Consider the following 27,176-nt stretch of genomic DNA (forward strand, 5'->3'; position numbering starts at 1 on the left):
AAATATTGCATGCAGTATTCCTTTTATTATTTCTTGAAGCACCAGGCGTTATCTCTAGCATGATAACCTATATACACACGTCAAATATGTTAACCTACACATCACGACTAACTTTTCTTTTGATGTCCTTTTGCAGAATTAATTATGTGTGTTGCAGGTTTCAAGAGCTTAAGAAAACGGGATGTTTCTTCCTGTCGGTCAGAAGTTCCGTCTCTTACACATATGCATGGCCAGTATTCTGTTGAGCGGTTTCATCTAAACATGATCTCTTTCCTTGTATATGGACATGCTCATACTCTCTGTCTCACCTTGCTCAGTTTGTACCCCACTTGCTACCATGTTTACAGCATACTTATAAAAACTTATTAGAGGAAACTTGAAAAATGTGTTTTGACAGGGAGCTATCACACATTTAAGATGTTTATTGTATTCTCCACTTTAGATTGTAGCAGAGCGTCAGCAAGAATATAAAGAGAAACTCCAAGGGATATGTGATCTCCTCACCCAAACTGAAAACCGCCTAATTGGTCACCAAGAAGCCTTCGTGATCGGAGATGGCACCGTTGAGTTAAAGAAATACCAGTCCAAGCAAGAGGTAGAACTTAGTGTATCTACAGCTCTCTATTGATGTTAGGTTTGATTACTGTCATTTGGAAGGCAGTTAGGATTACTAAAAAAAAAATACCCCAATAGTGTCAGCTTTTCAGAAGCAAGGCGTATCTAGATGCCCAGGCTTGAGCTTTAAACTTTATACTAAAAGTGAGATTCCCAGCTTCAAGCAAGCCATGTAATTTTCTTGACATTTGGTGAGAGATATCGAGTGGAGGAGATGTAAAGGAAATGTGATCATTGAAATACCTGGTGTGGTAAATTAAAATTTGGATCCATTTAAGGCCACCTACTCATTTGCAAATCAGGGGAAATAGCCACCAGTTTGTGTTCTTTCTTTCTCTTAGCCCCATCTTATTCCTTATGTCTTTCTCTGTGATTTGTTCCTTTTTTTGTTTATTTTATTATAAAGATGTGGGGTACAAGTCAGGATTACATTCATAAGTGGTCTACGTGCAGGTGAAGTTTGGACTTCCAACTGGTTCTCACTTCCCCTGATTTAGGATCAGGTACCCTTAGTGATGTTATGTGCCTCCCTACCCCACGACAGTGTCCCAGTACTGCCAATCCCCCTCCTGCAGTATTGTGACAGATGTTCAGGACCCTGTTCCTTTTTATTGAAGGAAAGTGAAAAAAATTAAAATGACAAAAGTATCTTTATTTTGGTGTCAGGAGAGAATATTCTCCTTGTGACCAGATAGCTCTTGGTTCAAACTCTAGACTCATGACATTGTTAGCTATATAATTTGATTTCTCTGAACCTCAGTTTCTTCATTGGCCAGACTTTCATTTCTACATTATTATAAAATTTAAGTAAATATTGCATATTAAGTCACTAGCATAGTTAGTGTTACACAGTAATGGCTCATTAAGTAGTATTTCTTTTCATTCACGTTCTTCTCAGAGAAATTTGAGAAGGGTTAAAAATAAAGTGTGGAGAAAAATAATATTAAAACTCAAATATAGTACAATATAGAGAATGAAAATGCTTGAAATGGAGGAAAAGAAGAGGAAAACTTGCATACAGACAGTCTAGACAGAAGACAACTCTAACTACTGAAGAAAGATCTTGAGCTTTCCAGCAGTCAGAGCAAAGAAGCAAACGTTACATATTATAGAATCTGGAGTTCAGCAGGGAAGTATCTTAGTTCACTGAACTACTTTGTTTTTATCTTGTATAGTAGATATATATTTGAAAATAAAAGTTTAGAAACAGTAAATATTATTGTGTATTTACAAGCCTTTGTAAATATACTCCCATCATATGAAACAATTGGTGTGTACAAATTTGTTTAGATTATGTGCTTGAGAACTTCAGTGTTTTCAATGTTTCACAGACTACATTCTTTTGTTAAACATGAAAATTTGTGCTTTTCTTTAATGCTGTTTGAGATTTCAAATTATATTGAATAAACCAAGTTAAATTAACATATTTAATATGTTTTTTTCAAACTTCACGTGCTAGACTCTCTGCTCAGTCCCTCTTTTAAAATTTCAACTCTGGAAAAGTTAAATAGGTAATAATTTAACAAAATCTTTTTTTCTTTTGTGTTCTAAGGAATTACAGAAAGATATGCAAGGAAGTGCACAGGCATTGGCAGAAATAGTGAAAAACACGGAGAACTTTTTAAAGGAGAATGGTGAAAAGCTGTCACGAGAAGATAAGGCTTTGATTGAGCAGAAACTTACTGAAGCTAAGATAAAGTGTGAACAACTTAACTTAAAGGCAGAACAGTCAAAAAAGGAGCTGGATAAAGTTATGACAACAGCAATCAAGGAAGAAACTGAAAAGGTCTTTATTCAGATATGTGGTACATTACTGCTAAGTAAAAAAATTACACATTTAACAGCTTCTTGATTTATTGAGTGACATCAGGTCGTAGTGAGCAATTATTAGCTAGCACCTAGGTTCCAGGTGGATATTTGACCAAATGCTACAAAAGGTTTGAAAAGTTGGCTTTGCTTATCTTTTTCCTAAAATTTAAACCGAGTTGCGAGATGATCTGCTTGTGAAATGTGTGATCACTTGTCAATTACAGTTAAAATTTTGTAGTATTTTTAAGAACAGTGAAAGCTTCCAGGTAACTGCCTATTGCTCTAAGGTTTAATTTCAATGTGTTAAGTTTTCAATGTGTGTCAGTTTTTAGTATCCTCATTTGAATTTAAAATGACCTAAATTTTTGCTTTTGAAATATCTTAAAACCATGTCTGGGCTCATGTTCAGAATACCTCCTGTGGTCTTTCCCTGCACAGGTTGCAGCCGTGAAGCAGCTGGAAGAAAGCAAAACCAAGATAGAAAACCTTCTGGATTGGTTGTCAAATGTGGACCAAGACTCAGAAAGGGCAGGGACGAAACTCAAACAGGTAATTGAACAGAATGGAATGCATTTTCAAGAAGGCGATGGCAAGTCGGAGATCGGAGAAGAGGACGAAGTTAACGGCAACCTGTTGGAGACTGATGTGGATGGGCGCGTTGGAACCACTCAGGAGAATCTGAACCAGCAGTACCAGAAAGTTAAGGTGTGTTGTGTAAACATGATCGTGTTAAATTCTATTTCCAGGCCAATAAAGAAGAAACAACCTAGTACATGATGTATCTTTTCAAGTCTTAATGACCAAAGGAAGTAAAGTTCCCTTTTGTCTAGGTTCATCATTTTGACAAATATAAATTATTGTGAAAGTTCTAAGCAAGTCAAAAAATAATGAACAGACCAGGTGCAGTGGCTCATACCTGTAATCCCAGTACTTTGGGAGGCCAAGGCAGGATAATCGCTTGAGCCCAGGAGTTTGAGACTAGCTGGGCAACATAGTAAGACCTCGTCTTTACAAAAAATACAAAAGTTAGCTGGGCATGGTGGTGTGTGAGTTCCATATACTTGGGAGACTGAGGCGGAAGGATGTCTTGAGCCCAGAAGCAGGCTGCAGTGAGCCGGATTCATGCAACTGCACTGGAATACAGAGTGAGACTCTGTCTCAAGAAAAAACAGAACAAAACAAAATAATAATAAATCATCAGATGTGGCATTCTCCATGTAAGTCAAACAGAATTATAAGGAATTAATTTAAAACACAGTAGCAGTTAACATTTGTAGCAATTAGAGTGGGCCAGGCAGTCTTCTAAGCTCTTTCTGTCTTAACTTCCCAATTATTCTTTAAGGTTGTTTTTATTTTACAGATGAGGAAACTGTAGCTTTGAGTGCAAGTAGCTTATCCAAGTTACACATCAAGTATGAGATGGAATTTGAACTTAAAACTAGGCCATGTGCTCAGTCACTCTGCTACACTCGAATTCATTTTTGAAGACTAGCTTGTTATGCAATCTTGAACTCAAGTTCTTCCAGGGTTCAGTTCCCCTAATAGTAAAATCTAATACTGAGAAGAGATATAAAAAGCACTTCTGAAAATTCACTTCATGATGAAAATTTTTTTTTTTGAGTTGGAGTCTCACTCTGTTACCCAGACTGGAGTGTAGTTGCTGCTCCTGGCCACTGCAGCCTCGACCTGCTGGGTTCCGGTGATCCTTCCGCCTCAGCCTTCTGAGTAGCCAGAATTACAGGCGTGTGCTACCACGCCTGGCTCATTTTTAAAATTTATTGTAGAGATGAGGTCTTCCTGCCCAGGTGGGTCTCGAACCCGCGGGCTCAGGCAATCCACTCACCTCAGCCTCCCAAAGGCACGGGATTACAGGCTGAGCCACCGAGCGTAGCTCATGATGAAAATTAAAGCTAACATTAATACTGCTATGGGAGCAAAGGGAACTTTTATAGAATCTTTTTTTTTTCTTTTTTGAGTCAGAGTCTCACTCTGTTGCACAGGCTGGAGAACAGTGGCATAATCATGGCTCATCACAGTCTCAAACTCCTAGGCTCAGATGATCCTTCTGCTTCAGCCTTCTGGGTAGCTGGAACTACAGGCGTGTAACACCCACCACTCTCGGCTAATTTTTAAATGCTTTTTGGAGAGACGGGATCTTGCTATGTTGCCTAGGCTGGTCTCAAACTCCTGGGCTTAAGCAATCCTCCTGCTTTGGCCTCCCAAAGTTCTGGGCTTACAGGTGTGGAGCTACCATGCTTGGCCTATGCAACCATCTTTAAAGTATCACATAATTGATCATTTTATTTCACCATTTGGCTTTTGGAAGTTGGATGACTAGACTTTAGGAACTGTCACAGTTCTGTTTATTTTCCTCCTATTTTTTATCTTTGGAATCTTGGAATAAGATGCTCTCTGTGAGATTGTTATAGAAAATATAAATTAAGTCTGTAGAAGAGTGGGAGTAGTGGGAGTATTTACCGTGCACAAGTTCAGGGGGCTACTATAGGATATAATTATGAAAATAGTTCCTCTTAAAATGAAAAGTTTAATGAATTCCTGAAGGAACTTTATGAGTCAGTTACAAAGAAGTCAGGACAGGTTAGTAACTTGCCCAAAGTAGTGAAAAACACCAGTGAACTTAAACATAAAGATGTCACATAGGAAATTCCTTAGTTTTAGCCACAGGATGATATTTCACATCTGGTCTTTTTGCCTCTAAGAATATGGGGATCTGAGTGTGCTTTCAAACGTTCTAATCTCCTTGTGGAGTGGAGAAAGGGCCAGAGGCCTGAACCCAGGAGTTCAAGTTCTCGGTGGTTGCACTCCTTGTCCCGGGCCAAGCCATTCTCCTTTAGCCTGAGTTTCCTCATCTGTAAAAGGAAGTGGATGGCTCTGATAACATATATGGTATCCTATATGTCTATCCATCCTATCATGTGCAAGACCCTCCTGGAGGGTAGCGTGTGAATATCATTCAAACACCAAAGACACAGGCTGTGGGAGAAAAGTTATGTAGTCCAAAATATTGACCACATGCCTGCAGTGTGGCTGGCATTGTTATAGACAGGGAGGATACCAATGTGAGTGAACCTGGATCAGACTTATCGGTGAACGGTGGTCCTACAACAGTGCTGCTGAGTCCCTTTCACCTCATAACATACAGTTATTTTTGCCCATCCCATGTGTGTCAGCCCTGTTCTAGGTACTTGGGATTCCCCAGTGAGCAGAATAAATTCCCTGTCTTGGTGCTTGCATTCCAGGAGGTGAGGGAGATATAGCAGATGATTACTGCGTTGTATGTTGGAAGGTCATGGTGCTGAGGGAGAGAAGTAAGAAGCTGGGTAAGGGTGGTTGAGTGTGAGGGGATCATTTTTCAGTGTTTAAATGGGAGTTAAAGGAGACAAGGGATTAACCAAGCAGATCTCTGATGAAAGAGCATACCAGACAAAGAAAAACAGGAAAAAAAGGTCTTCAGTGTCTGCCAAGGTGGAGTGGGAGCAGCAAAGAGGCTGGCGGTAGTAGAAGGGGCTCTGAGGTAATGGGATTGGGTCATGACTCCATGGGAGCCATTATAAGAGATGTAGAAAATTGCCCTAAAGGATTATTATCCTTTTTGGCACATTTCTACGGCATATTAGGAGGAGTTGGAGAAGATGCTTATGGCTGGAGGGAAGAGGACTCCAGCCCCGTGAAGCCTACCTGCTGCCTGAGAGGCTGAGGGGATCTGGAGCTCTGCATACCTGTGACCTGTTTGCAACTTACTTGCAAACAGCTCTGCCTTCCTGCTTGCAGAGAGAATTTGAATCCCTGGCACGTGCCAGGCTCTCTGTGGGACGTTCTCTACGTATGTGGTTTCATGTACTCCTTACAACAAACCTGTGATGTGCAGGAGTTATTGTCTCCCTTTTCACATTCAGGAAATAGGTCCAGTGAAGTGAAGTAGCTCCAGTTTTCTTTTTTTTTTTTTTTTTGTCCCTTTAACTTTTGCTGGGCTTCTCTGAATTTTCAGCGTTCTTGCTTAAAAAGTATTGAAATGTTTTTACAGCTTTACAATTACAAATTTTTTTTTCTTGTTTCCAAGGTCATTCCCTAATAAAAATGTTGTACCCTGTACCTTTTTGCCCAGTAATTAGGTAAAGACGTTAGTGATCCTCTTTGAGGAGTGGTGAGGATCATTAGGTAAAGACCTTAAGGATCCACTTTGGGGAGTGAATAAAATGTGATCAGCGTATGGATGCTTGTTTTAGAATTGGAGTAGAAATCTGTTAACATTTTCCCAAACTTCTCAAAAATGGTGTTTGTCCTATGTGATTTTTTTTTAAATCTAAGTATTTTCTAGAGAGATTCCTTAAAAATAAGATGAGTGTGCTTATAATATAGCTCTTGCTATTCTAAAATCCACTAGCGAAAGGGGGAATATGGCATAACTTGAAAAGAGGGATAAGAAACAAGTTGTGCCCTTGCAGGTGAAGACTGTGGGTCCTAAGGCCACAGAGGCCCTGCAGCCTTGTGTTAGTAATCCCATGACTGCTGGAAGGTTACAGTCAGTTTGTTTTCATGTAGGCCCAACACGAGAAGATCATCTCTCAGCACCAAGCAGTCATCCTAGCCACTCAGTCTGCACAAGTGCTGCTTGAGAAACAGGGTCACTACCTCTCTCCAGAGGAGAAAGAGAAACTACAAAAGAACATGAAGGAGCTGAAAGCGCATTATGAAACCGCACTGGCCGAATCGGAGAAGAAGGTGAAGTTAACGCACTCTCTGCAGGAAGAATTGGAGAAGTTTGATGCTGACTACACCGAGTTTCAGAACTGGCTCCAACAGTCAGAACAGGAACTAGAGAACCTGGAGGCAGGAGCAGATGACTTCGACGGTTTAATGACCAAGTTGAAGAGGCAGAAGAGCTTCTCGGAAGACGTTATTTCTCACAAAGGCGACTTGAGATACATCACAATTTCTGGCAGCAGGGTGTTAGAAGCTGCTAAATCTTGCAGCAAGAGAGAGGCTGGCAAGGTTGACAAGGATAACATTGACACTTCTGTGACCCACAGAGAAGTGCAGAGCAAATTGGATCATGCTACGGATCGGTTCAGGTCTCTCTACTCTAAGGTAATTCTAGTTTTATTTTTTAAGAGAAAGATGAATCGGTGATGTTATTTTTTACTCTGTCCCTTAACTTTTGTTGTGGAACTAGAGCAAGAAACCTAAGAAGCCCATCCTAGCTACCTACTTTACTTCTTTAAAATGTGTTTAAAGCTTAGGAGCTTAAAGTTAGTTTTGAGAGCGTGATTTCCAGAAAGCCCAGCTCTGAAACGCTCTAATACAATATGACCGCCAGATGGCGTTGAGGTGTTGCCTCTGAGCAAAGTTGAGCAAAGAGCGTATCTTGTAAAGTTGAGCAAAGAGCGAAATTGTGATAAGCTTGGGAACTGAAGATTCATCTCAGATTATTCTCTTCACAAATATTGTAAGTTTTTGCCTTGCAGATATATTTGATCATTATATTACTTTAATACTTAACGACTAACAGACTTCTTTCTTTCTTTACTTTTTGGACAAGTAAAAGTGTTTTCTTTAAAACAAAATCTAAGAAATATTTCCTTGTTTGCAATGCAAGGTAAACAGACTTGCCAAATTGCATAAATGATTTGATGACCATCGTTGGCTCTTGGACTTTGTTTCATTCTAATGTAGACTGTTGACCTGCTGTCAACCAATAGAAATAATTTATTAAGACCTTTAAAGCCTTTCCATCAAGTACACATCTCCCATCCAAGCACTAACCAGGCCCAACCTGCTAAGATTCCAAGATCAGACAAGATCAGGCGCATGCAGGGTGGTATGACCACAGACTCCACCATGTGTAAAATCCTTTGAGAATATGCTCTGGTAGATCTTCTTCCTCTAATGCTTGACATCTTTATTCTTAATTCTGAATTAAGACCCAGCCCTTATAAATATGTTTTTGAATTGGTATAAGCCTAGAACTGTCCCCCTCATGTTATGGTTACTTTTGGGTTTCTTAGCGAATGCTTCCTCAGATAAAGGAGAAAGATTAGCCCTACAGAGTTTACATTATCTTTGGATAAAGTCTGTTTTGTTTTTTCCTAAGTCACATAGTTCATAGGTCCTAAGGTTACTTGATGCATATGAAAATAGTGGGTTTTAATCTCTCACCCCTTTTCTCTTTTGGTTTTCAGTGCAACGTTCTTGGAAATAATCTTAAGGACTTGGTGGATAAATATCAACACTATGAAGATGCTTCCTGTGGACTTCTTTCTGGACTCCAAGCCTGTGAGGCCACAGCGAGAAAACACTTATCTGAACCTATTGCTGTGGACCCCAAAAATCTGCAAAGGCAGTTAGAGGAGACCAAGGTAAAAGGGGGGGGGGACAGAGAGAGAGAGAGAGATACCTAGTCCTTCTGTAGTCTTACTGAAAGGATTCTATCATCTCACACTTTGTGACAGTTTCATCTGGAGCAGGTGAACAAATGATGTGAAAAGTATACTCCTCCCTCCAGAAGGAGAGGGAGTTAAAACTCTGTTTCTCCACAGTTTATTTAATTTTGACATTGCTGTTATGATGTGTTACCTGCATTCTACTCCCTACCCCCCAAACAAGACCCAGTATCGTCCAGCTCAATTATTTTTCTTTATACCTACTTATTTTGTTCATTGTTTTTCTCCTCTTTTAGAATCAAACTCTGTGAGGACAGGTGTTTTTGTCTGTTTTGTTTGTTACTGTATTCCCAGTACCTAAAACAGTACCTGGCCCAAAGTAGGTACTCCTTACATTTGTCTAAGAATGGACAGGTGGAAGAAAAAGGAATGTCATATTTGGGGGCCATATTTGGGGGTCCCTGTTGAGTATCTTCATATACATAGAGACACAAACTTCAGATATTAACTAGCACAGTTCTGAAAAAGTCATTACTCTTTCAGCAATGCAGGCTCAATGTCAAAATTGCCTAACTGTGGGAATCTCAGTCATGCCCCCAGTGGCAGCGAGTCTCGAATCTGTTTTTAAAGCATATTATGAAATTATAAAGTAAGGGGAGAAAACTTATAAAATATTTTATTCAACATGGCCAATCATTTTAAGTTTGAAGGTTGCATTTTATAGCTCTATGATTCCTTTGAGCAGGTGAATAACAGCAGGTGCCGTAGCTAGAGTATAATCACGGTATTGCCAGCTAAACAACTGCCTTTCAGTATTTCACTGCTTAGATACAGAGCGCTATCTATGCATCACTGTGCTGCTAATGAGGAAAACAGGTACCCTACCGGGCAAGCTTAAATATAGGACTTGCCTGAGACTGACAACTTCTGGCTAGAAGAAAGTCGTTCTACCTGGGGTGAAATGTGGCAGGTGAAGGCCAAGCAGCGAGACGCTCATAAGAGAGAAGGAAGCATAGGATGGGAGGAGGACAGAAGAGAGTGAGCAGGTAGAGAGGGTGGAGGGCATGGCTTCCTACCCAGCCCTTCAGTGGACACCAGAGAGATGTCCCAAGCCAGGTCAGCTTCCCAGATTGATGCAGCCTTCCCAGGGGTTGCCTCCTTCCTTCTGGTGTGCATTTTCAGTACTGGTTTTTTGTCTTTTGTTTTTATTTTTCTTTTTATCTTCCACAAGTATAAGAACAGATCTATCTTAATTAACTTTTCAGTTCCCACTTGATTATGTATTCAAGGATAATATATGTGGTGGCGCAGAGGAGATACTGTGACATGAAGGTTATTATTTCAGTAGGAAATTTCAATAGTTTAAAGGAATAAGAATGCCTATGTTACATTTAATTAGGAAGTTGACTATTTTAAAATGTAATAAATAAATAAAATAGAAATAATGCATTTTAAATTAGATCTATATTAGGAAACAGATTATATCCTGTATAAAAGTAATTTTCTTATAACTAGAGGAAAAAAAGAAAAACTTTAAAGAATGCTATGGCTTTTGAATTAAACAGATAAGTGGATTAATTTTAAGGCAGAAGAATGTCTTTAGTAAATACTGCAGAAGAAGACTTCTCTAGTCCCAAGGCAATTAAAGAAATATGAAGAGGAGAGAGATATCTGAAAGAAGAAAGAATTCCAATTAGTTACAGCATAAATTTAAAAATTAAACGTATAATTCAGATATTCCTAACATGTATACATATTTTTTCTCACAAAACATCTTAGAATGTATCAAGAATAGATTTTTATGAGGATTAGGTAGCTTCCATTTCTCTTATTTTTATTAAAAAAATTTTTACCATTACTTTTCCTTTAGCAATAATATAAACACATAAGACTACTACAAAAAAAGTTAGTCTTTTCTACATTTAACATGCTATCTTTTACTTCCATTCTACTGTATAATAAATGTAATTTGGGGGCACCCAATTAATTCACTTGAAATATTTCTGTCTAATACACGTTATTATTAGCATTAGTATTCAAAGAACTGTTAACCACGTTATCAACAGTCTGATATTCCTCATGATCCCCTTTCAGGGAAATCAGTGGATAAATCAAGATTTTAGCCTCATAAGAAGCATAATCAACAGAATCTTGGGGCCAGGCTAGTGGCCTGGCTTTGGAACCAGGCCTGGGACCAGATTGTGTTGACTGATGACATTGACCATCCAGGCTTCCACTGATCTCTGGGATGGTGTTAAGTCAGGAAACTTTTATGAGCTGGATGAGTGCCCATAGCTTTAGAGACGCCATCCTTTTCTGGTCCAGGCAAAGGGACCAAGGTCATAGTCTTGCAGTATTTCCTGTCAGATTATTTCATGTTTCAATTTCATTGAAATCTATTCATTATATAAGGTACCCATCTGAATACCTTAATTTGCAGTTTTGTTCCAAAGTAACACTGTAAACCACTATGGTTGTTAAATTACAATTCAGTACTTGGTAGGAATTAAAAACTATTAGCTCTCTTGACTATAATTAGGGAGGGTAAAGGCATGGGTTTTAAAAAGAAGAGTTCGGAAGGAGAGGGAGCAGAGGATAGAGAGAGGTTTGTTAGTGGATACAAATTACAGTTAGATAGGAGGAATAAGTTCTAGTGTTCTATAAATACTGTAGGATGAATATAGCTAACAGTATTTTATTGTCTGTGTTCAAAAAGCTAGAAGAGAGGATTTAAAATGCTTCCAACACAAAGAAATTAATAAATGTTTGATGAATGTCCTAATTATTCTGATTTGATCATTACACATTGTATACATATACAGAAATACTATTCTACATTTCCTAAATATGTACAGTTATTATATATCAACTAAAAAGAAAAAAAGGTATTCTTATCTGTAAAAAAAGAAAAGAGTTGCTTCCTATTCATTTCTAAGTTTTAGGCTAGTAGGCAGGGCCATCTTTGGCGTTGGCGGTTTTTATGGAACCTTGATAATTTTTACGTGTATTTATTCATGCAGTAAACAATTGTGTTCTGGGTTTTGTGAAGTGAAGGCACAAATGTTAAAACCCTGCCCTTGCTGAATTCATATTCTAAAAAAAATTTAGGCAGGATGCCCCTCACTTTATTTTGTCTCTCAAATAACCATGTGGTATAAGAAGCTGGCCCTGTGGCCTAGAGTTCAGTCTGGTTACAGGTACAGTTTATGTCTTGAGGGATTTTTTACACTTTCTGTAATGAAACCTCTGGGAGAATGTCCCAAACAGATCCACTCTGATGAGGATTCTTTGCCCTCTTGAAACACCTGTACGAGCTTGTATTTTAGATCCAGTGTAGGCCAAAATTTGGTGGGCCTTTTGACATATGCATGGGCTCCCTGTATGTCATTACAATTTCTTGGATTATAAACATTAGTTGAGGAAATTTTTGCCATTAGCTTTAGACACTTATTTTAAACAACAACAACAATAAGTAAGACTGAAATAGAAGAGAACCTTTTCAGGTATTGCACCTTGATATCCTCATTTGTTTACTTAATCATTCATTTATCCTAGAAAATTTGATTGGAGCCTGCTATGTGTCAATCACAGGTCTAGACACTAGTAATAGAGAGCTGAGTAGGATGAATTCCTAGTTCTCAAGAAGGCTATAGTATGATCAAAGAGAAAGATAAATCTGATAATGTCACAGTATTCATGGGAACTCCTGAGGAGCATACCCAAGGAGTGAGGAATGTTTTCCAGGTGAGTATTAAAGGCTGAATAAGAGCCAGGTTCAGGATGGGGCAGGTTGCCTGAAAAGGCTGATATGTAGAGATGTTAAGGCATTGAGTCCAGCGTAAGTAAATAGCTAAGCAATAGCTATGATGTTGGCCATTTCTGGAACAGGAAGTAGACAAAGATGAGATAGAAGATAGAATTAGGGAATCACTTTCATTGGACCTTTTTTTTTATCAAGGAGAGCTACTAAAAATTTTAAACAGGGGAGTGACATACGTTCAGCTATGTATTTTAGATAAAACACTTTGGGAAGTATATTAGAGAAGTGATCAGAGGCAGGGGCACAGTTAGGAGTCTTTGTTCAATACTCTGAGTAAGAGATTATCCTGCAGTGATGCAGAAATACATAGGAAAAGTCAGCTTTCAAAAGTATGTGTGGGCCAGGCATGGTGGCTCATGCCTATAATCATAGCACTTTGGGAGGCCGAAATGGGAGGATCACTTGAGCCCAGGAGTTCGAGACCAGCCTGGGCATCATAGCAAGACTTAATCTCTACAAAAAATAATTTTAAAAATTAGTCAGGCATGGTGTGACGCAACTGTAGTCCTAAGCTACTTTGGGAGATTGAAGCAGAAGGATTACCTGAGCTCAGGAGGCCGAGGCTGCAGTGAACTATGATTGTGCCACTGCATTCCAGCCTGAACAGCAGAGTGACAGCCCAACTAAGACCAAAAAAAGCTGAAACACAAGAAAATATGAAGCAGATAAAATAGCCAAGGCTTGGTTCTTGTTTTGCATATGGAAAAGAAGTCTTGGAGAGGATGGAGTCTAGGAGGGGCCTCCAGTTTATTACTTGGGCAATTAGAGACAACTCTAAGAAAAAGTACAGGTATGGGGAATGAGTTGATGAGTTCAGATTCAGCCTTTTAGAGTCTGAGGTGACTCTGTACACCCAGATGGAAACATTCAGAGACAGTTGGATACCTGGGCCCACAGCCAGGGGTGAGTTCATTTACAGCTGGACAGATGGGACTTTGAAATCCAAATGCAAGAGCAGAGGAGCTGGAGTCCCTTAAATGACATTAAAGTCAAGCATGGGGTCTGTGTGGCCAGGCAACCCACTTTGGCAGAGAACTGTCAAAGGTCTTAAGAACGCAGGGCCAAGCGTCCGGAAACTTTGTCTATGGCTCTCGCTATTCATTCCTTTTGTTGAACCACGTCTGTTCACTTAGAGGCCTGCAGGGACCTCTAGCCAGTAAATTCAAGGACTCATTAGTCTTTTGGTTTACATGATCCTTTCTGAAGCAATTGACACTGTTAACCTTTTCCACTTTCTCTCTTCCTTTGAGCTTTGGGGACAGATTTATTCTGGGCCCTCTTCCACCTTCCTGGTCACATTTGTTCTGTCTCTTTTTCCTCTTCCCAGCACGTAAATGTAAATAGCCTCTATGGTTCTTTGTAAGTTCCTTCTCTGGGGTTTCTGACTTTCCCTTCAGCAGTTCCGTCTTGTTTCTTGACTTCCAATTCTTTATGTCTAGTTCCAGCTTGTGTCTAGAGTCTCCTCTGTTTCCAGCTTTGCTGTTGCCTTCTAAAGGAGGGTCCTAAAAGCACTCTGAAATCATGAATTCCAATAAGTTTGCTCTCACTTTTGTTTATAAATTCTGCTAATTACCTAGGCTCAAAATCTTTGGATACTTTTCTCGTCCTTTCTTCCCAACCTTTTGAGCAGTGCTGTCTGACAGAACATTCTGTGATTACATGATTTAGAATCTGCTCTATCCAATATGGCCACCACTAGTCACATGTGGCCACTTGAAACGTGGCTAATGCCACTGAGGGATAGCATTTTTTATTTCATTCTTTATTTCAACTAATTTAAATTTTAGAAGCTACATGTAGTTAGTGGCTACCACAGCGGGCAACACAGCTTTGGATACTGTTACCAAGTCCTTTGAACTCTACCAACTCTGTAACTAAGTCTACTTTTTCATTGCAGACAGACTGAGAAGTGGGATAGTCCTTAGTCCTCAGTAGTTCTCTCTGCTTTGTTACTGCCCAAGCTGACCTCGATGGTTTCTCTGATTTATTTCTTTCCTACTGAATTTTTCTCATGCAGTGCTACGAATTTAGCTTTCCAAAGGGAAATGCTGAACATGTCAACACCTTACTCAAAAGCCTTGAATCACTAACTAATTGCTGTGAAGTAAAATGTAAATTCAGCCTGACATTTGAGTCCTTGCCAGTCCTGTTTCTGTTTATTCATCCATACACATTCTCAAACTGGAAGGAACTATCTCTTCTGTGATTTTTCTGTCCCCATCTTTGTCTTCTGCTTGTTCTACAGGAAAATGTCCTCCTAAATCCGTGTATTCCTCAGGGTCCATCTCAGTGCCACTACCATCAAGGTGACCCTCATTTCCCTGCCCAGTTTTTCTTCCTTTTAACTTCCAGTAGCACTTTTTCTTAACTCATCTTTGGCACCTATCACTTCCTGCCTCAGACTATAATATCCCTGAGAGGAAGCTTTGTGTCTGTTTTTATTTTTATGTTTTTACAAAATGTAGCAAGACTTTTTGAATTTGTTAGATGTTCAGTAACTTCTGTTGAATTACCAGGAATAAACATGGCTCGCTATTGATTTAGGATCTACTGATATGGACATCCTTAATTAACTGTTTACTTGGAGTTAGAAATGGTCCCAAAGGTTTTTTTGTTTTGTTTTGTTTTGGTGATAGTTTGGTGATTATACAAAGCCTGGAAGTGGGGATTAAGGTGGAATTCAGACTAAAGTTGGAGGGTTGTAAGATCAGAAACCAGGCAAATTATTAGGAACATATGTTCAGGGTTTATTCCGACACTGAGTTTGCATTATCCAGACTAGCTGATTTTTTGCTAATGCTGCTTTATAACTGGTCTTACTCTAAGTACTCTGGAATAAGTTTATGGTGATGAAATGTACTCTGCCAAGTTTAACTTTATCACATTATAAATCATTTTTTTTTTTGTATTAGAAATCTATTGTTTAGTCCTACTGAGTGTAATTGAAATGCATTTAATCCTACAGGCTCTGCAAGGACAGATATCAAGTCAGCAGGTTGCCGTAGAGAAACTGAAAAAAACAGCAGAAGTGCTTTTAGATGCCAGAGGGACTCTACTTCCAGCCAAGAATGACATCCAGAAAACACTTGGTAAGATATTCATTCATTGGCTTCTTTTTCATCTCACAGGAAAATTCTCAATAAAGGTATTCTAATAGAAATGATGAAAAATATCCACCATTTATATATTGTGTTAGGCCGGGCTTGGTGGCTCAGCCTGTAATCCCGCACTTTGAGAGGCCGAGGTGAGTGGATTGCCTGAGCCCGTGGGTTCGAGACCTGCCTGGGCAACTTGGCGAGACCTCATCTCTACAATAAATCAAATCAAAACATTAGCCAGGCGTGGTAGTTCGCGCCTGTAGTTCCAGCTACTTGGAAGGCTGAGGTGGAAGGATCACTGGAGCCCGGCAGGTCGAGGCTGTGGTGGCCAGGAGCGGCCACTGCACTTCAGTCTGGGTGACAGAGTGAGACTCCAACTCAAAAAAATTAAAATTAAAATTAAAAATATATATTGTGTTACTTGTGTTCTTTCTCTGTGGAATGGTGTTCCTGAATCTGGGAAAAGGCATGACTTCTTTGGAAAGTATATTACAATCTTAGGGGTAGAGGCTGTGTAGCTTGAAAAAAAGTACATTTAAAATTTAGTTTTATATTTAGAAAATATAACAGAAACTCTTTATGTAATGTCCAATGCAGGATATAGAACTTTACAAAATTCTCTTGAATGATGGGTAATTAATGGGACTGGGCAGAGGTAGACTTTCAACCTCGGGACAAATAATAGACTCAGGATTTTTATTAATCATGAGTGTAAGAGGTTGAGAGATGTGCTTTAAAACCGTGTTTCCACTTCTCTGTGTTCTGAAAGTATTTGAGTGGCTTCACTCAAACTAAGGGTTCCAGTTACTCCAATTCTTCAGTGACACTAGAAACTTGGGTACAGTTGCAGTAGTACTTTTGTGCCCTTTTACATTAATGTATTTCTTCTGTGTTAGATGAATGTACATTAATATTAATATTTCTTCTTGATAGATGAGCTACTATGTATTACTCTTTGTTTCCACAATATTTATTTTATACCAAATGCACAATGAATTACCAATGATTTTTTAAACTGTCTTGTTGTATGTATTTTTTGGTTTAATTTTGCTGCTTTTCACAATATTTAATGTGTGGATTGAGGTTATTTTATATTTCTGTGTGTGAATGTGAGAAGCAAAAACTTTCCACAGCAGATAACTGGACATATGTTTCACCCCAATTAGAACTTGAGTTAAAAACATGAGTAGAAACTTTAAATGGATGGAATTTTGCTTTTAGGCACTCTATATAAGGGAAACTCTTTTTTCATTCTTATATCCAAACTTTTTAAATTATGCATCCCATCAAAAGTGGTTTTTTAACTTGCACCTGAATATATGCAGATATATTTATTAATATAAATTATATACATGTTACTATAGTATATTATGTGTGCTATTTAAAAAATATCATATTTTAAATCATAAGATGAAGATACAAATAGAAGTTCTAACATCTTGTTCCTCTCTCCCAATGTACCATTTTGTATATCCACATTGGAGACCACTGCTGTGAGGACTAGAGTGTAGGGTTTTGAAGGAGAAAAAAAGACTACCTTACTTGTATTTCTGTTATTTGAAGAGGTACTTTGACATTTTCCTCATTGTTAAGTGTACAAAGTTTCATTTTTAGTTATTTAAAATTAATTTTCTACTTTATTTTAATACTTTAAAACGTCTCTGTGGCATAATTTTCTAGGAATATGTAAAACTGTATTTAAGATATAGAAGAGTTTCTCAAAGGTCTTTCCAACCTCTAAGAAAACCAATGGCCTTTAAAAATAATGTTCTTATAGTAGACTTTGCTTTCCTTTTTCTAAAAAAATTTTAGTTACTAACATCAAGATTTCAGTGACAATATTTTGTCACTGAGAATTACAGAATAAACAGTGTCTTAGTTTGGGCTGCTGTAACAAAAATACCATAGACTGGGTGGCTTAAACAACAAGCATTTATTTCTCATTGCTCTGGAGACTGGAAGTCCAAGATCAGGGTACCAGTGTCATCAATATCCTGGTGAGAGCCTTCTACCTGCCTTATAGATAGTCCCTATCTTGCTAGTAAAGAGTGGTAGAGAGAGAGATTATCTCTCTTACTTTTTTCTTATAAGGGCACTAATACCACTCACAAGTTCTCTACCCTCATGACCTAATTAAATCCACAGAGAGATGTGAAAAACCTTAGTGTTTTGCTCATTCTCACAGATCATTCAACTCAACACAGAACACTTCTGTGACCAAATGTGTGGAGATTTCCCCCTGTATACCATGCAGGTTCTCTAGCAGGTACCAACTGAGTGTCCTATAATTCAATTTAATTCTGATACTGTCTACTTAGAGTTTGCATCAGACCCCACAGGTTAAGGGCTCAGTCTCACAAAACTACCCCCACTTTAGATGCCAATCATAAGTCCCAAATTATGACCTGTACTTCAGATGAAACAGTTATAAGTCTGGGTTCCATGACCCTCCTCGGGTTCAGTTAATTTGCTAGAGTGGCTCACAGAACTCAGGGAAAAACTTTCCTTGTATCTACCCATTTATTATAAAGGATATTACAGAGGATACTTATGAACAGATAGATGAAAGAAATGCATAGGGTGAGAGACAGAGAAAGGGATGTGGGACTTCCATACTCTCTCTGGGCATGCCACCCTCCAGAAACCTCCACATGTCCAGTTGTCTGGAAGTTCCCTGAACCCAGTCCTTGTGGGTTTTGATAGAAGCTTTATTACCTGGGCATGATAGATTACATCACTGGCCATTGATGTCAACTCAACCATCAGCCCCTCTCCCCTCCTTGGAGGTCTACGGGATGAGACTGTAAGTTCCAACTATCTAATCACATGGTTGGTTCCTTTGGCAACCATTTCCTCCATACCTCCATCTTGAAACTGTCCATCTTGAAACACACCAAGCGTCACCTTATTCAAAAAAAGATGCTCCTGTCACCCTTGACTTTTCAAGGGATTTAGGAGCAGTGTCAGATACTCCTCTATCACTCAGGAACTCACAAAGTTCTTAGGAGCTCTGTGTCAGGAACTGGAGCCAAAGACCTTATGTCAGAACAAAAGATTTTCCTGATGTCCCAATTTCTGAGGCAATCACAGGGGTTTTAGGAGTTCTATGTCAAGAACCACAGTCAGAGGCCAAATTTCTTCTTAGATCATAATATCACATCTTCCAGAGGTCTCTCCTACAATGCCATCACACTGGGGCTTAGACTTCAACATATGGATTTTGGGGGGATATAGACATTTAGTCTGTGGCAAACAGTAGTACTCAAAATGTGTTAATTATATGCAAATAATTGGCTTTCCTTGGGAAGCCAATCATGGTGGATGAACAGATCTCCAGTGTCACCCAGTTGATGCAGAGTTTCGCAATTTTGAAGCCACTAACCTGCCAATCTCCAAGCTGAGGTTCAGAGCGTCTGCTTTTGTGACTTTCAAAATTTGAAGCCGCTGCTTGTTGTCCTTGGCATCTTGGTGTATATTAAATGCAGTCTCTCCCTCCCACTCGGCATTTGTATAGGCTTCGTTGTGCTTTAGTAAGAGGCGCATGATTTTCTCTTTAAATCATCTAAACTTAACCTCTCAACCCAGTGAAAATTTGTCCAGTTGTTTCTTATGATGTAGCATGAGACCAATAAAAAAGAAAGATTGTTTTATTATGTGGTTTATATTTCATGGGCCAAAAAAAAAAGCATGTAATATATTTCGTTTAATAGAGATGTTTCAGGTCACAGCTTTCTTCTACAGAAGCATTCTGCAATGTATCAGCCTAAAGCATTCAGAAATAATTAAAATACTTTTCAAATTCCTGGACAGTAGTGATAAATCAAATTCAGGATTAAAAACATTGTTTTCCAGAGAGAAATAAACGAATATGTTAAAAACCATTTGGCGCAGTGGCTCAGCTTGTAATCCCAGCCCTTTGGGAGGCTGAGGCAAGAGGATTACCTCAGCCCAGGGGTTCAAGACCAACCTGGGCGATATGGGTGAGACCTCGTCTCTACAATAAATAATAATAATAAAAAAAAAAACCAGATATAGTAGCATGCACCTGTAGTTACAGCTACTTGGAAGGCTGAGGTCGAGACTGCGGTGGCCATGAGTGTGCCACTGCACTCCAGCCTGGGTGACAGAATGAGACTCCAGCTCAAAAAAAACCATTGCTCTTTGAACTTCTCATTTGTCTACAATATAGAATGTAGGCTGTTAAAATGTAGAACTATAGTCACATGAAAACTAGGCCAGAAAGGATTTTTCAGAATCTTAAATCTTTAAAATTGAAAGTAAAATGTATCTCATGTGAGATAGGTAAACCTGTTAAGTTTATTTTCCCCTTTTGTCTGCTATTAAACTTTTAAATAAATTCTATTTGTGTATATTTGCAAAGCATAATCTCACTTTGGGTGTATTTTCATTGTTGTCTATTTTCTTTTTTTTTTTTAAGATGTGGGGTACAACTCAGAATTAGGTATACAAGTGGTTATCATACAGGTAAAGTTTGGGCCTCCCTTTGGTCCCCACTTTGCCTGGTTTGAGATCAGTTATGCTTATTGATGTTGTGTTCTCTATTTTCTTAATTCACTTGCCTCTGCCAGTTTATGTGCACTTGAGTACTTTGCTTAGGTTGTGAAGGATGACAAAGGCTTAACATATGCTTGTTTGAGGGGGGAAGAAAGAGAGATAATTTTTATATGTAAAAGTTAATTCTCTATAAACCATTATAACTGCATCTTGTATTGAGAATAGCTATATATGACTGTCACTCTTCCCCCTCAATGATTATTTGTAAGTGTGACTAATAGGAAATGTCAGATTGAGAACCAGTATTTACTCCAAAAGTTTGCTGTTTGGACCGCTCTTTTATCACTCTGGGACAATTCAAATGTATATGCATCTAAAAAATCTGTTTTCAAATGCAGATTATATACTTATTAACTTTTATTTTTTAAAGATTTTGTTTGTCATTTTTCACTGGGCTCTTGTCTTTCTTTATCCTTTAAGGTTTTAGGTGATGTTCTGATTATACATTATGAATTTATCAGTTAAACTTTTTTTCTTTTTAAAATTTTTGTGTGGAAATGTGATGATTCACCTTGGTGTGTTTTTGAAAAGGAATCAGGCCAAGAGAACTTTGTGGCTAACACTTTCTGTTCTGTTTGGATTAGATGAGATTGTTGGGAGATACGATGGTCTTTCCAAATCTGTCAGTGAACGAAATGAAAAGCTCCAGATAACCCTGACCCGTTCCCTGAGCGTGCAGGACGGCTTGGATGAAATGCTGGACTGGATGGGAAGCGTGGAAAGTTCTCTGAAAGAACAAGGTCAAGTGCCCTTAAACTCAGCTGCCCTTCAGGATCTCATCAGTAAAAACATGGTAAGTGATTTCAGAAAAACAACAACAAAAAAACCCACTATGTTTTTTAAAAAGCAGTTTTATAAGCTCAACGTGTAGGTGGATTTAAGATCAATTTGAGGATACCAAAAAGAGGCATTTCCTGAATAAAACAGGAAATGTTTTATTGCACAAAATCAAGTGTGTAAACGATTTTCCTGTGAAGTATAGAAAGGGCTTTATGGTCTTTTCTTGAATATTATTCATTATCGAGGGCTTATACACACATCGAGTCTTACCTTGTTTATCATGGCTTCAGCCAGCTGCACAGCAGATTAATCAGACCAATCTTGTTGTTGTCTAGCCTTTTAAAAATTAGGACCATGGCTAATCCCTGCGCTCCGTTAGATCCTAGGGGTGGCCGAGAACCTCGTTTAGACAGGGCAGCTAGCCAGCTGTTGCTCACTCTTCCTGGAGGAGATTTGTGATGGGATTCCTCAAGGGACAAGTCAAACTTGTCATTCAGTTTCAGCTGTTCACCTTCTTAGTCACAGGTTGTTCAAGCTCATAATGCTGTGGATAGTCATTTAAAAAATTTTTTTGTCCCATTATTTGTAAACATCACTATAAAACACATGCCATATTTGGTTTATTTCAGATGTTGGAACAGGATATTGCAGGTCGTCAGAGCAGCATAAATGCCATGAACGAAAAGGTGAAGAAATTTATGGAAACAACAGACCCATCTACTGCATCCTCGCTGCAAGCCAAAATGAAGGACCTGTCAGTTCGGTTTTCTGAAGCAAGTTATAAGCACAAAGAAAAACTTGCCAAAATGGAAGAGCTAAAAACCAAGGTTGAATTGTTTGAGAATCTCTCAGAAAAGCTTCAAACGTTTTTAGAAACAAAAACTCAGGCTCTTACTGAGGTAGATGTGCCAGGAAAAGATGTGACTGAATTGTCTCAGTATATGCAGGTATGTCTTCCTGAATACTCTCACAAGGCAGGTCAAGTAGGTTGACAGTTAAGACAAACTCATGCACTTACTGGCAGAATTATTACTATCAATCATCATTTTAATTGCTTATGGATTAGTAAAGATTTATGTTTTTCTCCTTTAAAAATCTTAAACTCTATCTTCTCCTTGAAGCCTTTGCTCATTGAATAAAAATAAATACTATTAATTACACATATCATAGATGTTATAAGTATTACAGAAACTACAACAGGATGAAACATTGGATGCATTAAATAAAGTTTACCTTGTTCTCTTTCACATAACCTATCTGCATGTTTATTATATTTAGAACATTGACCATAATGCTGTGAAATTCTGAATACCTCTGGATGGAATGTTTGAAGATCTAGCAATATCTGTATTGACTAAATGTCTAAATGCTTTATAGGAATCAACTTCTGAATTCTTAGAACGCAAAAAAGATCTTGAAGCTCTGCATAGTCTCCTGAAGGAGATATCCAGCCATGGCTTACCAGGAGATAAGGCTCTTGTTTTTGAAAAAACAAATAATTTGTCAAAGAAATTCAAGGAAATGGAGGATACCATCAAAGAAAAGTAAGCACCACTTAAGAATTGTATGTTGTTCTACTTTACACTAATTAGAATTAATTGCTTTGATTTACTAGCATAGATAACTGAAACAATTTTTATACCTGTTAAGCAGCCTAGAGCTACTTTATAAGTATTTTTAAATTTTAATAATTTTTTGTTATTAAATTTGAGTGTATTATTTGTTAAAATATTTAGGAGGAAAATTCAATACTTCTTACATAAAAGTAGAAAGCATTGCGTAAGAAAAATGGTGGTGATGGTGGTGTATTACTAAAAATGGTCCAAACTGACTACAGCCACTGAAACCTTGGGCAAATATCACATTTTTATTTGCAAAGGCAAAATAACCTTGAAAGACAGCTCACGGTTCTTTGCTTTCTGAGCTCAATTCAGAAACTATGTACAATTTTAATATGAATTTTAAAACATAACAGTTTGCTTTTTAAAGAGTAGAAGGTGAGACATGAGTCCATGAAAAAACAAGATAAGAAACAAGAGAAGGAAACTAAGTTGAGTCAAAAAGCTGTACAGGGCCTTGTGACTGCACTTTTTAATTTCTGGTGTTGTGTTAGTTTAGAATGTACATTGGACTTTGTTAACGTTTATATAGAAGAGTCCCAAAAGATAGAAAATAGCCGTTTCTCTTTCAGCTGCTCTTGTTTATTTCTTCAGAATTCTCTACCTAAAACTTTTGAGTGCTGTCTGTACTTCTCACTAAATTTTCCATCCTGCCATATGATATTTAATTTACATTGCACAGAAGAAACGTTTTGATTTCCTTAGATAACCTGTAGGTCATTTTTTTCTTTCAAATGGATCCAACTTTAAAACCACGTATAATCATCAGTTATTATTCCAGCTGTGGAGTATTCCCATCTGCCAGTGTGCTGCATGCTTGTATACTTGTATGTGTCATCCTTGTGCCAATGTCACTGTCCTCATGGCTGCCCATATGCTAGGCACGTGCAGTCCCTCCGTGGTGCTGAGCAAGCAGAAAGATCCATACAGTTCATCAGGGGGCTTCCTGAGTCCTGTAGAGAAGGCACCCGTGAAAAGTCTCCAGTCACTAGGTTTCATCTCATCTGGGGAGACTTAAATCTGAACTTTACCCATCCACTAAGGTGACTGCAGTATATTGTAGAAACCACTAGGTGGCATCATGTCTTCCTCATGGCAGTGATTTGTAAACGTTTTTCTTCTGGTTCTGTGCCTGCTGGCATTAAGTGTCACATAAAGCAGACAGATCAAAGCTGGTTGAATCTAAATAATGTTACAGCTGTTTCTGTTATCTTGGGGTTTATGTAGCATTACAGAGCACCATTGCATATGGGTTACAGATCTCTGGACTGTTCCTGGCTTCCTCTCTGAACTCTTGCCTGAGGGACAAAGTTATTTAGCTGATTTCACTTGTTACCTGTGAAACCTTTCATCCTATATCAGAGGGTTAGCGTGCACATAGAAGATGTTTTATTTATATTAAGCCTGACATAGGAATCATGATTTATTTATTAATAGTTAGTACTTGGGAGCCTCTTCTTTCAGTGACTTAAATTCTTGTATGATTTTTGTTATCCAGAAAAGAAGCTGTAACCTCTTGTCAAGAACAGTTGGATGCTTTCCAAGTCCTTGTTAAATCATTAAAATCATGGATAAAAGAAACAACAGAAAGTGTACCCATTGTGCAACCTTCTTTTGGTGCAGAGGATTTAGGAAAATCTTTGGAAGAAACTAAGGTGAATCACTGTGTCTAATACTAGTTTTTCATTTGCTTGTGTCAGTAATGAAAGGCTTAAAGACTAATGATGACTTCCTTTGATCCAGTATTGTAGAAGTTAGATCCTCATGTACATGCTGTATATTTTGGTGATCTTTGGAAATCATGACATGGGGTTAACCAATTCTTTTGAGAAAGGACATAAACTTTGAGTTAGTTTGCTTTTTAAAAAATGATGTATTAATGTGTTGCTGACTGTTCTAGTGTTCAAGTTTCCTTCCCTACCACATATCTACTTAGTTTCAGTTACTTTTGGAAACCATTTCTCATAATATTAAGTATCTTTCTCTTCACTCAGAATCTTATTCTAGCTTGTATACCACTATAATGAATATTTGAAGATAGAAGTTATTTGAATCTCTTGCATAAATAGTGCACAAGTCTTTGGCCAGCTGACTCAAGTCATAACACCCATGACCGGTTATGGCAATTTTTCCACTTCAGATTTGTGAGGGTGTGTGTTTTTTTTTTTTAATTCATTGAAATTTCAATGATGAAAACACACTATAAAATGGAATTCTGAATTCTGATTTATTTATTTGTGTTGTTCCTAGTACCTCTTATCTTGTAACTTGACTGTTAACCTAGTACAGTTTTACAGACTTACAGTTAACAGTTACTTTGGAAGCCATGACAACTTGGAATAGCCTGCCTTCCGCTGTGGCCAGGCTTGATCCCACTGTTGACTGCCAACGGTGCTAACAGTCATTTGGGCTGTGGGAACACATAGGGATGGTGTCTTTTTATTTTCATCAACTCTCCTACAAATCAGGGCCCATGATCAGTACTTTGTTAGGATATGTTTAGGAAATTGAATTAGAATGTACAGTTTTGAAAATATGAAGACTGAAAAGCGTGTTTTTATATCTCAAGAAATTACAAGAAAGATGGAGTTTAAAAACATCAGAAATTCAGAAAGTAAACAACAGTGGGATCTCACTATGTAATCTAATAAGTGCTGTGACTACCCCTGCGAAGGCAATAGCAGCTGTTAAATCAGGTATGTGTTTTATTTACACCAATGGCAAAAACTTTAAGAATTATGTTCAATTATGTTAATTTTATTTGTGTATTTTCTTTTTTAGTCAAAGTCTCCCTCTGTCGCCAAGGCTGGAGTGCAGTAGCATGCTCATTTTCACCACAGCCTTGACCTACTGAGCTCAGGCGATCCTTCCGCTTCAGCCTTCTAAATAGCTATAACTACAGGCTTGCACTACTATGCCCAACTAGTTTTTTGATGTATTGTAGAGACTAGGTCTCACCAAGTTGCCCAGGCTGGTCACGAACCCCTGAGCTTAGGCAGTCCTCTTGCCTCTGCCTCCCAAAGTGCTGGGATTATAGGCTTGAGCCACTGTACCCGGCATGTATGCTGTTTTTAAAATTAATGTATAGAATAACTTCAGAAATACAAAGTAATAGTGTCAAGAAAGATGGCATCCATAAGCACACTAAACCGTACCATGGAAAAGTATCTATACTAATCAAATTCCAAATCTCTCTTATGTTTCATTTTATTAAAGACAATAATTAAAATGTAGCCAAATTAATATGTAAGAATAAGGAATGTTATATTGGGGAAGGGGACAACTCTTTTTACCTTCATTAAATGGAGATTTCGTTGAAATTCTACTTGAAATATTTCTCTTCTTATGATAATTTTGTAAAGAAATGAGTCTGGGTTCCAGGGAAAGAAACAAGGGAAGGAAACAGGCTCTTTTCTGTAGAGCGGACCCTCTTTCTTTATTCCCATCTACTTTATTCTGCACACTATTCCCAAAGAAAACAATTATGCACTGTGCTTGCCAGGATATCTGAATCTCGATCTGAGTCATGGCCGGGCCACTCTTCGCTTGTTGAGAAGAGTCATGTATAAATATTGATTCTAAAATTAAAGTGAGTTGTGGGTATAGTTTTTGGATTAAGACATACAATATCAAGTTTAAAAAATAATAAGACAGAAGGCAGCTCTCATCTTTATTCTGAGAGTTATGAGTATCCTCTGTGGTGAATCTGATCTGACAAGTTGCCCCGCTGTCCCTATTGTGACACTGATGTCCCAGCTGAGCCCCTCTCAGCCAACCGTTTATTCCACTCTATTAATCCCATTTCAGGGAATGCCCATGTTATATATGGTGTGAAGATTTCTCCTTTCTTTCCTGATCAAATTTCCTAAAATGTCAAGTTGGTTTTTTTCTTTAAGGAAAGAAATTCTGTTGTGTTTTATTTATTTTAGTTCTTCATGTCCCCTTGAATTTTCAACAAGTACCAAGTGTTTGTGTGTTTGTTGCTTGTTTTTTTTTTGTTTTTTTGTTTTATTTTGACTCTTGGTAACTACCAAGCATGGTAGGAATTAGTTAAGAGTATCTATAGGACATATTTCCACTTCCATTTGACATGCCATTGTGTGCAACTTTTTTAAAGGGACAAAACTTAAGATTCAGATATTTAAATGTTTCGGTTGGTTTAGACTTGTTCTTATAGAGTTAATTTGGGTTGTAGAGTTGATTTGGGAAAACTCTTTCTGTTTTGGATAGGTAGCTGGTGGATACTTGTATGAGATAGTCTAATTGATATTTAAAATATTCTGATTATGAAAAGCGTACCAATGCTGGAATGTTCCATAATGAAAGAGGGCTTTTAGTTGACTACTCACTGAGTAGTTCCTATTTGCTAGGCAGGAGATCCTTAGATCCCACAGTGGTCTTTAGTTCCCACACTTAGTGTTAACCCCAACAGCTGGGTTGATTAGTTTGTTAAGTCGAG

The 27,176-nt window shown here is 38.1% G+C and overlaps 1 protein-coding gene across 5 annotated transcripts in view; it reads left to right on the forward strand.

The window, feature by feature from the left end:
- The first annotated feature begins 446 nt into the window (after window positions 1-446).
- Window positions 447-27,176, forward strand: part of LOC103254375 (dystonin) — a 133,534-nt gene continuing 106,804 nt past the window's right edge. For all 5 annotated transcript variants that reach the window (XM_021709718.1, XM_008052466.1, XM_008052468.2 and 2 more), the window contains exons 1-11: window positions 447-595; window positions 2,168-2,401; window positions 2,863-3,129; window positions 6,988-7,533; window positions 8,625-8,801; window positions 15,611-15,734; window positions 20,903-21,111; window positions 21,728-22,045; window positions 22,476-22,642; window positions 24,216-24,372; window positions 25,287-25,413. In XM_021709718.1, coding sequence (XP_021565393.1) covers window positions 2,183-2,401; window positions 2,863-3,129; window positions 6,988-7,533; window positions 8,625-8,801; window positions 15,611-15,734; window positions 20,903-21,111; window positions 21,728-22,045; window positions 22,476-22,642; window positions 24,216-24,372; window positions 25,287-25,413 — 2,311 coding nt within the window. In that variant the 5' untranslated portion in view covers window positions 447-595; window positions 2,168-2,182. The remainder of the gene's footprint in view (window positions 596-2,167; window positions 2,402-2,862; window positions 3,130-6,987; window positions 7,534-8,624; window positions 8,802-15,610; window positions 15,735-20,902; window positions 21,112-21,727; window positions 22,046-22,475; window positions 22,643-24,215; window positions 24,373-25,286; window positions 25,414-27,176) is intronic.

The sequence above is a fragment of the Carlito syrichta genome, unplaced genomic scaffold (genome assembly GCF_000164805.1).
Source record: "Carlito syrichta isolate Samal-C Ts95f unplaced genomic scaffold, Tarsius_syrichta-2.0.1 Scaffold277477, whole genome shotgun sequence".
Classification (NCBI taxonomy): Eukaryota; Metazoa; Chordata; class Mammalia; order Primates; family Tarsiidae; genus Carlito; species Carlito syrichta.